Raw genomic sequence first — 15,936 nt, 5'->3', positions numbered from 1 at the left:
GTTTTTTGCATCAAATTAGAAACGTATTATTCTGTCGTAGCGAAACTGAAATTAAGATGGCTGCCTTCTATTTGCTTCTGAAATCTGGAAATTTTAAACTCGCGATTGCTCCCCCCCCCCCCCCCCCCCCAAATTATTATTATCATGTACGAAGCAGAATTACGCTTAATCGTCCGTAAACTCTGCAGCTTTTCTTTGGTTCAGTGATTTGAATTCCAGTGACCCGTCTTTGTGTTTATAGTCAATTCTTTCTGTAGGCATATTATTTAGTTTTTTACAGATTATATTTGGGAGATATTTCGTGTCATGTTTATATTTAATTGATGTCTAAAATCCGATGTAGCAGCAGGACCCATTAAAATTTGTATAAACTTCATTTTTTGCTTATATTATTTTTGTTTCGGATAAGATTTGTTTACCAAACCTCTGTTCAGTTCGTTAAGTGTGACGTTTGGTTGCTATGGTAACCGAGCTTCCAAGCCTGCGTAATGTAATAACCGATGTTGAAATATGTAATTGTATCTGCTTACTTATTTAGCGAACGTTTTTCAAGAGAAAATGATTCGATTTGATTTTCCACAGTCCCGAAACCACGTTTCCTATAAGAAGCTGGGAACGTAGTCTCTTTAGGTAACTGAGGTCCTTGCGTCACTGTTGATCTGTTCTTTGGCTGATTTTCTTGGCTACACGTGCGCTCCACAAGTCTTCCACGACGATCAGACCGTCGTGATATTCAACCGAAATCCAACCAATCAGCAATTTCAAGGCACCAAATTCACGACGACAGTAATTTAGCACGGCAGTTGGTACCGGGAATATTTCTGTGCAAATAATGAAGAATGCCTCGTGGAGTTGGCGGTAGATACCAACGTTTCGACCATCATATTACCACTTTCTTTAGGGCTGAAGATGGAGACAGTATGCTCTTCCGAAACGTCCACATGGTTTTTTTATTCCCAGGAGACGAACACCGAAGAATAAACGGGAAGGCGCATGGTCTTTTTTTTTAGAAAAGTATGTACGGTATGTCCGAAACGTCTATACTAGCAGGTCCACAATGCGTTACAACCCAGACGTCAACACCTTCATCCCCTTGAGAACCTTAAATCTCAAAATACGTTACTTTCTTTTGCGTGCTACGTGTCTCGTTTGCCTTATCCTTCTCGATTATTTTACCGTAATAATATTAAAATGTAGAAACAATTTCGAAACGCCTTACTATGTCATTTCCAAACGTTCCTGTTTGAATGTCTCGCTCTCTGTCTCAAATGCAGTTATAAATAAATTTGCTACATTTTACTTGGCTGCGGAAGTGTATGGTAGAACTGTCAATGGTAAATTCGTTTAAACTGCCCTCATGAAGTTAAAGACCACCGCCTGATTTTGTTGAATTCACAATATGACGCAAATATAATACCTTTAAAAAGTTTCTTTTGCGTGATATTAATATGTTACAATTCATTTCCCGTCAGAAATACTTGGGCTATCATATTACAATGAAAGTTATATTAGCGTGTTAACAGTACGTCGTCAGAATTGTATTGACGGAACATTTTATGGTCAAGGACCTTTTGAACTTCACTTAGTTATTTTTCCGCATAATTTACTGTACTGACAGGGAAAAGGATGAATGGAGCCAAGGTTTTTGTAATGGGAATTTTATGCTAAGCGACGACGCTTGTAAACAAACGACTGCCCTCTCGTCCCCGTAACACAGAAACCAGTTTTTCCGATCGGCAAAAGGGAGTCGCATGACTCACGGATTGATACGGAGACTAATGAGATTTTACTGGGAATTTTCTCTGCCGTGGCGGATACAAGGCCACGCGGTGCAGATCCCGTGCCGGTTAACTGACACAGTGATCGACGTCGTCGTCTGTTGAAGAATGCTGAATCAGACGAGTCACAGATAAAGCCATTGCAATGCCTATACTAAAAATAAATTTAGACATTTCAAAAATAAATACCACATAAAATGTCTGTACGGTTGTAATACAATTTATAAGATAGTGTAATTGCGTCATATTGTGAATAGTCTAACAATTATTTATTTTCATCCGTCTTATCACAATATTTAAAATTTCTTATAATTAAGATAATAAAATATTATTGATGTTCCATATCGATTGATCGATTTACACTTTGGAATAATAACTGAATTATCTGGCCTTCCATCTGGCAACGTTTTATAGTATTCAGACATCACCCTACTTGAATGAATAACGTATTGAATTATACGTATGTGTTCCTGTGTATGTGTGTACGTCCACGTGTGTAGGCGTATGTATATTTATTAATATGGTCTGTACCTCGTAAATAATTAATAGAATTAAATGGACTGTATTTTAATATGTGTTAAATAAAACCAGAGTTCGTAGTAAAGCGAGGTTTTAAACATCAGTGTAAAATTATCAGAATTTTAAAGTATTTTTGTAATGTATCTTAGAAGTGAGGTACTTCTTACGATGTTGGCCCGTGTCTATGGCAGGAGTCGCACTTACCATAAAATGATTAATTTTCAAATTTGTTTAGTCCATCTTGAGAAGCTAGCAGCCTCGGAGTTATTTAGGGAATTTTTCCTCTTAATAAAAAGGATCCTGAAGGTTCATTATCACGTTCAAAAGAGCCTGTTGTTCAGATTAATCCAGTCTGCATTGTCATAGGCTATTATATATCATAATACATTTTAGTAATATCCTAACATCTATGCTTAGGTAACAGATATTGAAGCATGTAATTGAAGCTTACCTGAACTCACACTACAGTAGTACAGTAATTCCAGAAGCAGGAAGAAGTGAGTTTGTCGTAAGGAACACAGTACAATTGTTTTCATTGAAGGATATTGGATCATCGGATGTTCGTTCCATTAGTCTACCTTTGGACTCAGTATTGCGTAGCCTATGAATAATATAAGCACAGGTAAGTTTAAGTAATCTGCTAGAATCAAACCCTTGCTTCGAATGTATTCTCGGTATTGGAGCAGGCGCCTTGCTGTCAGTTTAGCTCGGAGCCTTCGGACTGCAAATCACATTTAAAGCTTCGTCCATTTGCTCGTCGTATCTGTGTGTGTGTGTGAAAGTTCTTATGCGACCCTGCAGAGATATGAACCGGCGCCTCCCGGTTACAGATCAGACGCTTGACGCCTGAGCTAACCTGCTGTATGAGAGGGGATGAAGTCTGTCTGTATACGTACTTGTGTGTGCATCTAATGATTTTCATAAAATGCACTAATTAGCCGTGACAAGTCTCGGAAGTTCTGACTATGAAAATGTTTGTTTTTCAGAGCGGAGATGTGGTAGCACCGCGGGGGTGGCCGTTGTCGCTAGGAAGCAGTGGAGTGATCCTTCAGCTGGGCGAGTTGGACCCCACTCTGCTGAGAAACCGCGACTGTTACCTGTGTGTGCGACGGGGCACCGGCCCCCGCGTTGAGGTCGCCTTCGTTTGGAAGTGTGAGGCGTTTCTGAGCAGTCGGGCGCTTGCTGTTACGTCCCCCCCACACTCTGCTCTAGAGACGCCCGTCACGTTGGAAATGGCCGCTACCGACGAGGGTCAGGACCTCCCCGGCTTGCTCCAGAGTCTCCTGGTTTCTGTGGAGAGGGCAATCGAGCGAGTTCCTCTCGACGTCCTGGCGTTCCCGTGTCCTCGGTGCCGTGACGAAGTGATCGCGGAGGACAATGGCGTGGTGTGTGGGTGTCAGTGCGTGTGCCAACAGCAGAGCCACGTGGAGAAGAAGGACACGTCCATACAAACCAGTCCCATGTTTGAGTTCGTGGGTTCTATACCACACATTGACAGCGACGAAGAAAATGATTCTGCTCACGAACCTGATGGAACTACGAGGAACTCTGACCTCAGGTCAAGGGGTGAGTACCCGAGATTTACAGTGCTACTCTGTCTCTTGAACAATAGGGAATTACGTAAACACGCGGATTGTGTAAGTGTTTGAAAGGCGGCGAACCACGAATTTCTCGTCTTAATTGTTAATTAAAATTACGTAACGAAACAAATTTCTATCCGAGGATTTCTCTGCAGTTCAAATTGTGGTTTTATACGTTCTTGAAATTTGTATAGCTTCTCCTGCAGTCCAGTTTAACCACGGCCGGGATTCGACTCTTTTCGTCATCTCATCCAGATCCATTATGGTTTCTCCCTGAGGGTAAATAAGCTGGCTCGAAGTTGACCTCCTACTGCCGTATTGTCGTGTGATTATGAATACGCGGAACTGTACCTACACTTTCGTTAAACTTTATAGCTTGTTGCTTAATTAAGTTGTCCCCGTGCCTAATTAAGCACAAGGAGAGCTGTGCGTTTGACTTTTGAGATTCTGAAGGCGGTTAATGATGTTATCTTCCGACAAGTCCACGATCTACTATAGAAGATCACGATTAACAACTTTTACACAACACAGGGAGAGAACAGATCAGCACCAGGGGTGTACAACGATGGATAAAGACTGTGGAACCGCAACGTAGGGCCACGTACCTGAAGAACTTTAAGAATATTGAAAATATAAATTGTAACAGTCAACGACGGGACGGGAGTGGAGAATGGGTTAGAATATTAACAAAACTGCAAATTTAACGAAATATTAACGCGATGATGATGATATAGTAACGCGGGGAAAAATAAATATTAAGTAAACGGGAATAATATAACTAGAATGCAACTAATAATGCGCTGTAAGCTTTCTGAAAAACATAACAAAGGTTGTAAGAAATCGAGGTAAAATTTTAACTTTCAGCGTTAGTTCCAAATTTCAAATATTTAATACGAAGCAACCATCAGTAATTGAGGAAAACCAAATAGAAGGTAGGGACACGATGTAACGAGTGAATCTATTTCAAAAATAACGTTTAAAATAATTCACGGTGTGTGTATCAAAACTGATTGAACTTATTATTAACTGAAGTAACAAGCTCGAGGGCCTGAAGATGACAGTTATGTGTCGAAACATGTAGCTGTCATATTTTATAAAGAGCGTAAAATATTGTGCGGACATATCAGTGCTCATTTCTTCTCCTAAATTCTACTTATCTTTTAGGTGAGTGCATGTAATCGAGCGAGTCCTTCCTCAGTTAATGCAATGAAACGAAATCGAAGTTTGTAGTTGGCATAGGCGTAATTTCTGGCTCTGATCTTGCGAGCAGTCCGGAGCAAAGATTAAGTGAAATTAAGTAACAGCCTCATGTGTCACATTCGTCAGGCATCCAGGAAGCAGAAGAAGGTTATTCAACCTTACCATTTCCATGGCCGCCTTGTTTTTTAAACGAGCTACATGTGCCCAGATCATTAAACAGAAGAAGTTCTTACGGACTGCTTTTTATGGACATATATTTCTTACATGAGTAGGAATTTGTCTTAGGTTCAACTTGATATGAAAACGAGACGCGTTGAGCACATCACGATCCAAAAGAATCCTTATGAAGCATCGCGTTCTCAAGTATTATTGACGTTCTAGACGGAGGACCTTGTATCTTAACATGCGCCAAGCAGATCGATTGATAAATGTCTGCTCAGTGATTGCATTCAAATGCTAAGACGTGAAAAAAAGATCAGTTTGTTTACTTGGCGGTATTTGGAATAACTTAAAATACATCTGCTGATGCCTGAACAGCTCAGAAAATGTTCAGTGAACCCCAACGCTGATTTACTAAAACAACATTAGTTTATCTCAGGGTGTAGAGAAGTGTGACATAGTTATTCCAGTTAACGGAGCGTCCATCACATGCTTTCTCAGGAATGACTGATTTTAAAAACTTTTATGGGTTTATCGTACATCTAAGAAGTAAAACGTGAATGCCACACAAAAGTTTGCGGACTCCCCAAATGCTTGCTTTAGCATTTCATAGGTTTCCGTAGCCGTTTTGGCGAGTCTTTGGCAAAATTTGATGCACACGCCATTCCGAAATCGCAGGAGGGTCGGTGTAATGCACTACCAAGACGCCCGTAACTAAGAAACAAATGCTAATTCGATGATGCCGGCTGGCACACTGATTCACTATGAATGTAGGCCGCACCCCCTAGCGGCCGAAGCTCGTACTACATCCGGTTCGCCCTCTATTGACACAGTCTGAAAACTTTCCGATCGCACCTCGTACACAGAGGACGAACGGAGTCTCCTACGACTTTACCACCCTGAGGACGAAGATGGTTCTCGAAACGTTGGTGTTTCCTCCATTAAAACACGGCTGGTAGCCCGAGAAGAATGTCTTAATGGCACAGTCATCGTCAGATCACTGAATGCGCCATTCAGATCAACGGGAGAATTGTGTTGTAATGCGGGCACTTCTGTGAAGGGGTCGAATGGTTCATGTATCCTCAATAACTTCGTGGTGAAAACTGTAGGCGATCACCCTGTATCAGTGCTGCATTGCAGTAGGTCACGTGACGCATTGCAAGGCTAATGTATTCCAGAATGGCGTGTGCTCTGGGCCGGCGTCGTAAGCCCTGCCCTTGAGTTCCGGGACCTGATACAGGCCATTATCTCATCTTACAATTTAGTCGGTCCTGCAGCCAGAGTTGGAATCGCATATTCTGTGTGCGTAATGAATAGCTTTTTGGCAAGATGCGAGCAGCGTGAAATTGTAATTATATTTTGGTTCCTAACAACGAACGTCGACTTGAAGGAGTTGATATTTTCTGAATCGACTAAAGGCGTGCTTATGTCCAGGAGTGTCGCTGGCAAGCACTTTGTGTTTTGCAGGTACCCGTTAATAATTACGGTCGTGTCAGGGATACGCGCCAAATTAATAACATACGTTTCGGGAATGGGTCACCTTCGACGTCAGCATTACCGTCGTGGTTACACGTACTATGGACATGGCGTCTCGGTGGATTCTGCGGGATTTATGGGGGAAAAAAGCACACGTGTGTCTATTTTAATTTTCTGTCTGTTGTATAAGAGGACAATGAGGAGACGGAACTGATATTATCGCATTTGTTTAAGAACGAGAGTTGGTTCGTAAACAAGACGTATAATTTAAAAAACAGAACGGAAGTAACGAGTGAAATTACTTCAAATGCAGAGCTTGTTAGGTTGTCCAGCTCCTGGACCCAAGGTTCGCGGGTTCAGACCCGGCCGAGGTCGATGGATTTTTAAGGGTAATAAAAGTCCACAGCGCAACTTCTTTGGAGGGGATTGAAATCCGGCGGTCCCATGCCATAGATTACGTGAATTTCTTCATCATCTTGACACTGCCTCGTACTCCTTGCCATCCCGTTCTCTGACATCATCAGTAAATTTCTAAGAGATTATAAGGTTAAGATAAGGAACGGAAGTCCTCTTTGTCATTGGCGATGATAATGTTTAATATTCATTTTGGCGTAATTGTAAACATGTTGGGAAGGAATCGCGTCTTGTATGTTTGAGTCCTGCTAGTTTAACGTTGTTTTAACATCTGTTATGTTAATTCTGAAGAAAAAAAACGCGATGGAAGGCATTGGTGGTGAAATCAATAAATTCAAATGTAAGAGTCCTAAGAATTTCTCATACGCCGCAAGATGAACAGAGCCTCTACTGGTCTCGATACTGGACAGGTTTTATAAGAGAGTTGTCGATAACCTGTCAGTGTGTCACATTAGTAGCATTGCAGATGATGTTATTTCAGGCGTCTGGGCAGCCAGATGGGAACTGTTCGGAACGCAATTAAGGAAATGACGGAACACCATTCCATTCCGACCTGTAGTCCTAGATAATCGCACCTGACCGTCGCCCCGCCCACTTATTATTTATTGTATTGTGTGTCCCAGATTCCTGCCATATTTGTTGCAGTGCGCGACGGACTTGGGGTCTGGATGAGATTTCAGGTCTCGCGGCGACCAAGATGAAGGTGCCATGTTCTGGTATGTTACGCCGTTGTATTCTCGTAGATATTGACAGACGTTTCAGAGGCGGTTGCTGCCTACATAATGAGATCTATGAGTCTCATCATTCTGATGATTAAGACTGTGGTACAAAATAGGCGATGATTTTTGTGAAGATTGTTATGAATGGTCAGGATGATGATAGTGGCGATGGTAGCCTTGATGGTGATGGTTGTTTTAAGACTCCGTGGCTTCACGCTTTCTTAACGTCTGTTCAGGATAAAGAAATTTGCCAGTTACACTTTTGTTAGATACTAATTGGGTGGGTCTTAGAGCCGTTCGGACTTCATGAATAGAAATGAATATCTGTGCTCTCGTCGGGAGTCAAACCCTTGTTATTCAGTCCGTGTTCATTCGTTGGACCTGTAATGAATGAATTGGCATTCAAATGTTGCTTCTTCGTTTTCTCTGCAAGTGGACTCGTCGTTGGGTTGAGGAAATTTCATGCGTTTCCGGAGTTTTTGGTCTAGAAGTGGGATAAGGTTTTTTTTTAAACGGAGAAACGCTACGAATCAACTGAGACAGCTCTAATTTATGTCACATCACAGCATCGAGTTCCGATGCCATAGGAATGGAACCCGAAATGTGAGCTGGCAGAAATGCAGCCGAAATTTCGGAATTTTACCCGGCCCGACCCACCCCGATCCCAAAATATGTTAACGGTACCCAACCAAAGCCCGAATTACTTTTATTCCAGCGTATCTCGAACTATTTCTAGGAGCGTTTAGCTTCGAAAATCCTCGAGAAAATCAAGTCAGGGAGATTTGTTTCCGGAGTCTGACTGTCGCGACCACCGGATGTTTTAGAAATTGCTATAATTTGAACCCGACCCGCACCCGAATATCATTTGTGCTACGAGGCACAAGCCCGGCCGGCCCGCCCGCCCGCGTTGTTCTGGTTTACAGGAATTTTGTATTCTCTCTTCACACAAATTTGTTTTAAGGTATTATGTCGGGTTTTTTACCATAAAATATTTCGGTCAGCTTGTGGCCATCCTTTGGCGGCACACAAATATTATAAATTGAATTGAATAACATGTTGGTTATTGTATGTAGACGCGACGTTTGTCTTAAAAATTAAAACAGCGAATGAAGTATATTCTAGTCAAACCAGGCTCTAAGTTCTGTATGTCGCTTCAATAATAATTAAGAGTAACCAGTTAAATAGTTGAGTTTTTTGTTTGTTAAATCGCGTGTTGTGTACAAGATACTGCATCTGTAAGGGACTGTTATTAGAGCCAATTGGTCTTGTGTGGGGTTTGGAACACGAGCCCCAGCGACCTCTGGAAGCGGCCCGATCAAGACGGACGGACAGACAGACACAGTAACCGCCATACTGTGGCGCTCGGTTATTGGGCCAAGTTCTCAGTGGCGCCTCCAAGCGTCCCAACACGTCTTTGCCTCGTCATTATGCAAGTCGATTACGTGTGGAACGTTGTTTAAATGTAATTAAATAAAAAGAACGCCTAGAGGGCATCACGACCCTGCCCTCTTCAAGACAGAATCAGTTGACCTAGACAACAGGTTTGCGAGGTTATTTCGCTACTCCGGTCATTCAAACCCGCCGACAAAGACTTTCCCATATATGGTTCGCCCACATGACGACGTAACGTTACAGTGGACACAGTTGCGTGATTTTATAGGTAATGGTTTTGTTTTGTGGTTTGGAGAAGCGAGTTCGAATCATCTTACGGTAATGCAGTATTCATTTGTCCAAAAGACTACGGACCAAATAATGTTTGTGTTTGAGGAGTGGAGTAATCAGTTCGTGTGCATTTTGATTAAGTAGAGGACAGTGAGACTGACCTCGGGTGTGCTGTCAGACATGCCCAATCATCGACTGGTCTTCTGAGCATCTGGCGTGACGTAACTCACCTACAGTGTGTTTCTGAAACAGCAGTCATACTTTTAAATAGCACGTTTGGGGACATTTGGAAAGGACACCCGCCCAAAGTAGTTTTGCCATCGGAGTAGATTCGTTCTTCGTCGACTTCCGGTATGCTGTTTAACGGCGAAGAGGAACCTGGTGATACTTTTGACCCTGATGGAAGCTGGAAATCGGAGTTGAGGAGTTCAGAATTTTGCACCGCGTAGATATTGTGTTCCTGCTGTGGATATACTTGGCTGCAGTCTTAACACAAGCAAGAGTTCTCCCCGTTGCATCTACCATTAGGTCATCATATGATTCGACGCTGCATGTGTCTAACCTGTACAGTTCAAAGAAAGTATTTAAACAGACAACAGTGAGTCAGCGAGTGACCAATAGCACGCGTCACTTACAGTTTCGGAATTATACAGGGTGTTCCAAAAAGATGTAGAGTGGAGATGATGGGTTTCAAGTCTCGAGTTTCCTTCTTTACATTTTTCTATATTCTGCCAAATAATCGATTATTCTTATGGTCCCTGACTTAAGATCTACCCCGTTTGATTAACAGTCTCGGGAGAAGGATTCTTAGTTAACCTTTCATAGAACTGGAACTTTCAGTTCAGTGTCGTGTTTAGAAGACTCCACCGCTGGACTCCGTCGTTCACTGACAGGAAAGAGTTGTGAGCCCCCACCCAAATCCGAAGGACAAGGATCAGCCCTTTCCGTCTATTCTTCAACATTCTAGCGCCTACCCTTATTCAGAAGCTGATAGTCGTTACGGTGGTTAAGAAATTGCCTGTTTTATGAAATCCTAAGATTCGTCTGCTTGCCCGCAAATGGTCCATATCCTTAACCTCACGTACCTTAAGCACACCCTCGCACGGGGTGTGTGTACAGTCCAACGTCCGACGCCAACAAGAAAGATTTGTTTGGCCCGAGAATTACTCAGTTCAGGTGAGCTGAATCATTTGGTCGGGGGTGTAACCTCGTTCCCGTCCCCTGGCGCATAATCAGCTGCCATTCCGTACAGATGTTCTCATTTAAGCACTTCGTCTCGCAGCTGTAACAGTAATAAGTTCAGATCACGTAAGCACCATTTCACCCCCATAAATCGTAAATCCTTCATAAGCGATAAACAGCTGTATGTAGGCATGCACTGCGTTATTAATGGCCCCTGTTGACCGCTCGTGTCAGTGGTAGATTTATTTCATGCCTTCTGATAAATTACGTTCCAAAGGTGGGAGAAGTCTGACTCCTTTATATTTGTTTCCTGAAGAAGGACTCAATACAACGATTTCGTTTTTGCGTTTTACAAGTCACTCAGTTTGCATGACTGTGTTACACAAGACATCTAAAGCATAAGAGAGAAGTTTTTGATGGTATCCACCAGTATCCTTCTTGGTCTGTCCAGTGGTCGTTTTCCAGAAGGATTCCCTACCAAAAACCTGTATGCAAACACCCCAGTGCATGCTACATAACCAGCCCATCGGAGCCTCCTAGATTTCACTATCCTCACTGTGACCCGTACAATTCATGCAGCTCATCGTTATTAAATATTCTAAATTCCCCCACTTATTTCATCCCTTCTAGGTCAAGATATCCTATTCAAACACTTGTAATCTACGTTCTTCCTTCAAGGTAAGAGACCTTGCTTCATAACCATACAAGGCAACAGGCAAAATTATTGTTTTGGATAGTAAACGAGATGATATTAATTTTTGGATTGAGCAAAAACAAGTGTTCGCCGAATGTATTCTTGTCTTAATTTTATCACGGTCCTCACTTCTACGTGTTATTGTAGTTCTCAGATATGTAAAATGTTATTCCCCATTACGTTCTTTTTTGTTCACGATTCAGCTCTGTGTAATATGACGTATTGGCTGCGTCGTTAAATAAACCATATTTGCGTGGACCTACGCCTTTTCAGAAGAATTGTGATCTAATTAGAAAGGAATATAGCACGTTAGCCAATATTTGTATAACGTCACACGTCCTGATTCCCGTTTATTTCAACGGGTCTTGGAGCAGGCGTACAGAAAAGCTTTATTTTCGCGTAACAGTAACTGCATACAGTCCGCGTCAGAAGAGGAGACCGTGTTTATTTGCTTCAAGTGTAAATGTTCCCGTGTTTATTTATTTAAATAACGCGAGTGCAGAATGCGGAAATAACAGTGACCCGAGGATGCAGACGGATTGTGAGGACAGATGAATCTCCAGGAGGATAAGGTGATGGGACATTTCTTCACTGTTCTCATTTGCACAGATGGCACGTAAAATCTCGTGCCGATTACGCGAACACCGCGCGAAGTGGAACGAAGCGCCTCTCAAATCATTCGCATTGCCGAATGATCTTTGTGTTCTGCATTCGGATATGAGGTCTGATGCCCGTTTTCGTTGAAGCGTATCTCTTAATAATTGATTATGCAAAGTGCTGGTCCACCTCTGTTCATGTTTTACACTAATGAAAAAATTTGTATTGCGTTAAAACTTTCGTTCATAAACCAAGTTACGAATTTAATCCGACGTGTGTAAAACTTGTAAACAAGGAATTTGATATGAAGAGCATGCGATGAATAATGCTTAGCTGTGATTATTAATGAACCGCACCAAGACACCTCACCCTACGTAGGAAACACAATCTTCATTCATACTTTGAATAGGATGTGTTGTTATGAACTGCTGGCGTAGCGAAACCCAATATATCATTTGTCTCAGTTCCATGCCAAGGCAGATTTTCGTTTTATCTTTTCGGCTATTCACAGGAGGAGCGTTGTTTAAAAACCACATCCCATTTACACGTTGCATAGAAGTTTAAGATTTCGTGGTCCTGTTTTCTTTTTAAAGTAATTAGATAACACGATAAGAATGAACAGCCCCCATATACAAGTCACATCCAAGTAATAACTACGAGGTTATTGAGCCTAGTCTGGTTATACGATATGTTCGTATGTATCGGAGTACAAGGTGAAACTTCATCTGTTAAACACTATGTAGCACACAGCATCTTGAGTTATCTGCGTGCATCACGCCTTTCAGATCCTAAATCCTCTGCCCTGTGTTTGAGAGGTTTTGTCCAAGACTTCGGGAAGATAAATCACCAATTGTTTGTTTTTGGCGAAAGGCCCATCGGTCAGTTACGACAGACGGACTGCATAATTTCACCTTCATAAATTCTTGCATTTGTTCTTCATGTATGGGGTTTATGTCCTGCAAATTTTCGGTAGAGGTCCTTGGATGTGGTCGTCCTGTCTCATGACCTCTTCCCACACAGGGAAACACATCACTGAAAGTCAAGGACACAAATTCGTCATCATGAGGTGTTTTTGGCACAGACAGTTTCTAAAGAGAACAATTATTATATTTGAATACAAGTAATAGCCAGTGAATGCAATTAGCGTAGTTGATAACTACGAGGTTAAATGTGTGTATTGATTTTGCTGTGTGTATTGGACAGACTTTGCTTCACTGTCGAGTCAGCTTTACTGTTTGGATAATTTGAGTTTCATAAGTACTACGTAATTAATTAATCAGATACTTTAAAAGTGTTGCGTTAGTGATTTTAATTCTAAGGCCAGAAGATTGGTCTGTGGGATTTTAGGTTCTCTCGGTAGGACTGGTCTGATTTATCTAAACCTGGTATGATGTGTAACCCTCGGCCCGCGGGCCGCATCTGCCTTCAAACGATTTTACACTTTCTAATCATTGCATTAACTGCGATAACGGAATCGGTATTTTTTACCATCCTGGTAACATGTGAGTTGATATGTAATATCGTGGCCCGCGGCGTTTATGAAGAAACTAGGTCCAGCCCCGGGCCGCTTAATAAAGGCTGCTTGCCAGTGCCTACCTAAACTACGGACTGCGATAATTGACGACAAAAACCTTAAGAATTGTATCCTACTTCGTCTGTGCGTGATAAAATGGTGTATGTCCCGAACAGCTTTCGGGAAGTCCTCACAGATGACGTTTATTAATGTTTTCAAAACAATTTGGACTTGTTAGAAAAATAATATTTTTCCCTTGTAACAGCTAATTTGTTTGCTGTGTTTAAAAATATTCGCGAGCCCACTGTCATTTCTGAAACAGAGTTCGTTTTCCCCACATTTCAGTCTTGAAAGATTCTTCCACTCCAAAGTTTTCTCTCCGGATATAGGCTACCAAGATACCACGTTTCACTGGACTGTGTATAATTACATGACTTTAAAGTGTGATTGAACAAGACTTTGGGTTAAACGTTCAAGGAAAAATATGATCGAAGCCAGAATCTAAACAGAATGTGGGTAAAAGTTAAACTTTATTTATACCCGGAACACCGCTAACCTAAAAGCCTACCGTCTGAGTACCCGTTTGAGTTTCAAACATTTCACTTCGCTTTGAAAAGTTTAAGCTCGAGGCCGGTCTTAAAAAAGTGGTCACTTATTTAAGAAGGGAGTGTTCTCTGCGTATGTGCCTTGCTCAAGTTTGTTCTGTTAAAGGTTTTAAGACGACGTTCCGTGTTAGATTTTTATGATGAGAACGTGCAACACTTTGCTTTCTCAAGAATTATTATTTTTAAAAATCCTTGTGTTAGATGTCATCATTGGAAGATTGTAAATAAAGATTCTTATTACAATCTTCTGTCTGTATGTATTGTAATAATTAACTTCGCAAGTGAAAGTACTGCGTTAATATTTAATGATTTATTTTGAAGTTGGTTCGAACGAACCTTGTTCCCACCAAACATCTGGTTATGCTAACCTCTGGTTGGTCCACATTGGCCTGGAGACCACAGCAAGGCGTGGTCAGGTAGCTTAACGTCGTGCTTCGTTACCAGCATAGACGTTGTTTCAGGTTCTTCCTAACAGGCCACGGCGCTTCGATCGGTTCGGTATCGTTCACAACATTGATATGGAAGTGGGAACATTTCTGGACCGTACGTTGGTACTCGTGGTGTTGATCATTCTGGTTTCACTGCTAGTTTATTTTTAGTTCACGCTCAATTTAATTTCAAAGACGTCACTTAAGCAACTTTATTTTTAAAGTGCTTCGAAGTATCATACATCCTTGATTTCAAGGGTTGGTGGGGCTTGAAAGAAAGTTCACATGAATAAACCAACCAACGTCGTTATTCCAGGCAGCAGGATGCAGGCCACCTGTGGGAACAATCGGGACCCTTTCCGTCTCGAATGCGTCCCAAGGCCTGTCAATTGAGTTTCTTCCAGTGAACTCCACGGCTGCAGTTGACGTAGATTTAAATTAGTTTAAGAGGTTACCGCCGTAATGCTGTCTGTGCTTGAGTGCAGAGAGGCAATGTAAACAGAAGGGGATTATGAAATGTAAAACCACAAATATGACTCGCCGCCCCCTGAGCTACCCTTAAAATTGAGCGAACTGTGGAGCGAGAGTACTTGACGTGCTGAAGAGTAGGTAACTATATACAACAGCCCGATGCTGGTCTGTCCTGAAACTGTCAGAATCAACGTGAATTTTGTCCGCAGCTGCTGCTCTATTATTCTACCCTCTGTCAGTTCTCCCCTTGTATGAGGGCACTTTACATTCAGCTGCCTTCTATTACCAGGATCATTTTGCATCTGATTAGGAAGTGATGTGTGCGATTGTACTCGGAGGATTTTGCTCCTGATTGCCCCTTTCATACCAATCACGGGCTCCCCAAAGTCAAGGCACACATTAAGGGAAATGTAAACAAGGCAGTCTGCGTTTTCAGTAATGAATTCTCACGCACTTACGACATTCGAATATACAGTATAGTTATTGTCAATAATGCTGATAACTGAATTAACATTCTATACTTCCTCTTACCTCCACGGTGGTCTAGCGGTTAGAACGCTGGCCTTGTAATCCTGGGGTCTCGGGTTCGAATTTATAACTTGTGTTGTGCAAGGCCGTGGTCTAGGCAACACGGAGTTTTCCTCCGTGGCATCCCAACAATTACTCCATTCACACACAGAAGAAGGCAATGGCAAACCACTTCTGGATCATCTGCCAAGAACGTATATGAACAGGTCCCAGTCCGAGAAAAGGATGGAAGGATCCTGTTCATATGGACCTGTCGTCAGACAGAACACTAAATAATAATAAGGTGAGGTGGTCTAGAGGTTAGAACGCTGGCCTTGTAATCCTGGGGTCTCGGGTTCGATTCCCGGCGGTTGGGCAAGGCCGTGGTCTAGGCAACACGGAGTTTTCCTCCGTGGCATCCCAACAATTACT

The 15,936-nt window shown here is 42.1% G+C and overlaps 1 protein-coding gene across 4 annotated transcripts in view; it reads left to right on the top strand.

The window, feature by feature from the left end:
- The window catches only part of LOC110831512 (puratrophin-1), a 370,795-nt gene that overhangs the window by 221,813 nt on the left and 133,046 nt on the right, over positions 1 to 15,936 (top strand). For all 4 annotated transcript variants that reach the window (XM_087347486.1, XM_087347487.1, XM_022067614.2 and 1 more), the window contains one exon: positions 3,284 to 3,863. In XM_087347486.1, the coding sequence (XP_087203612.1) occupies positions 3,284 to 3,863 (580 nt within the window). The remainder of the gene's footprint in view (positions 1 to 3,283; positions 3,864 to 15,936) is intronic.

Source organism: Zootermopsis nevadensis, unplaced genomic scaffold (assembly GCF_977971745.1).
Source record: "Zootermopsis nevadensis isolate Lab colony 2312 unplaced genomic scaffold, Znev_1.0 Znev_ptg000011l, whole genome shotgun sequence".
Lineage (NCBI taxonomy): Eukaryota > Metazoa > Arthropoda > Insecta > Blattodea > Termopsidae > Zootermopsis > Zootermopsis nevadensis.
The sequence above is the reverse complement of the archived record's forward strand: the minus strand, read 5'-3'. Positions and strand labels throughout refer to the sequence as shown.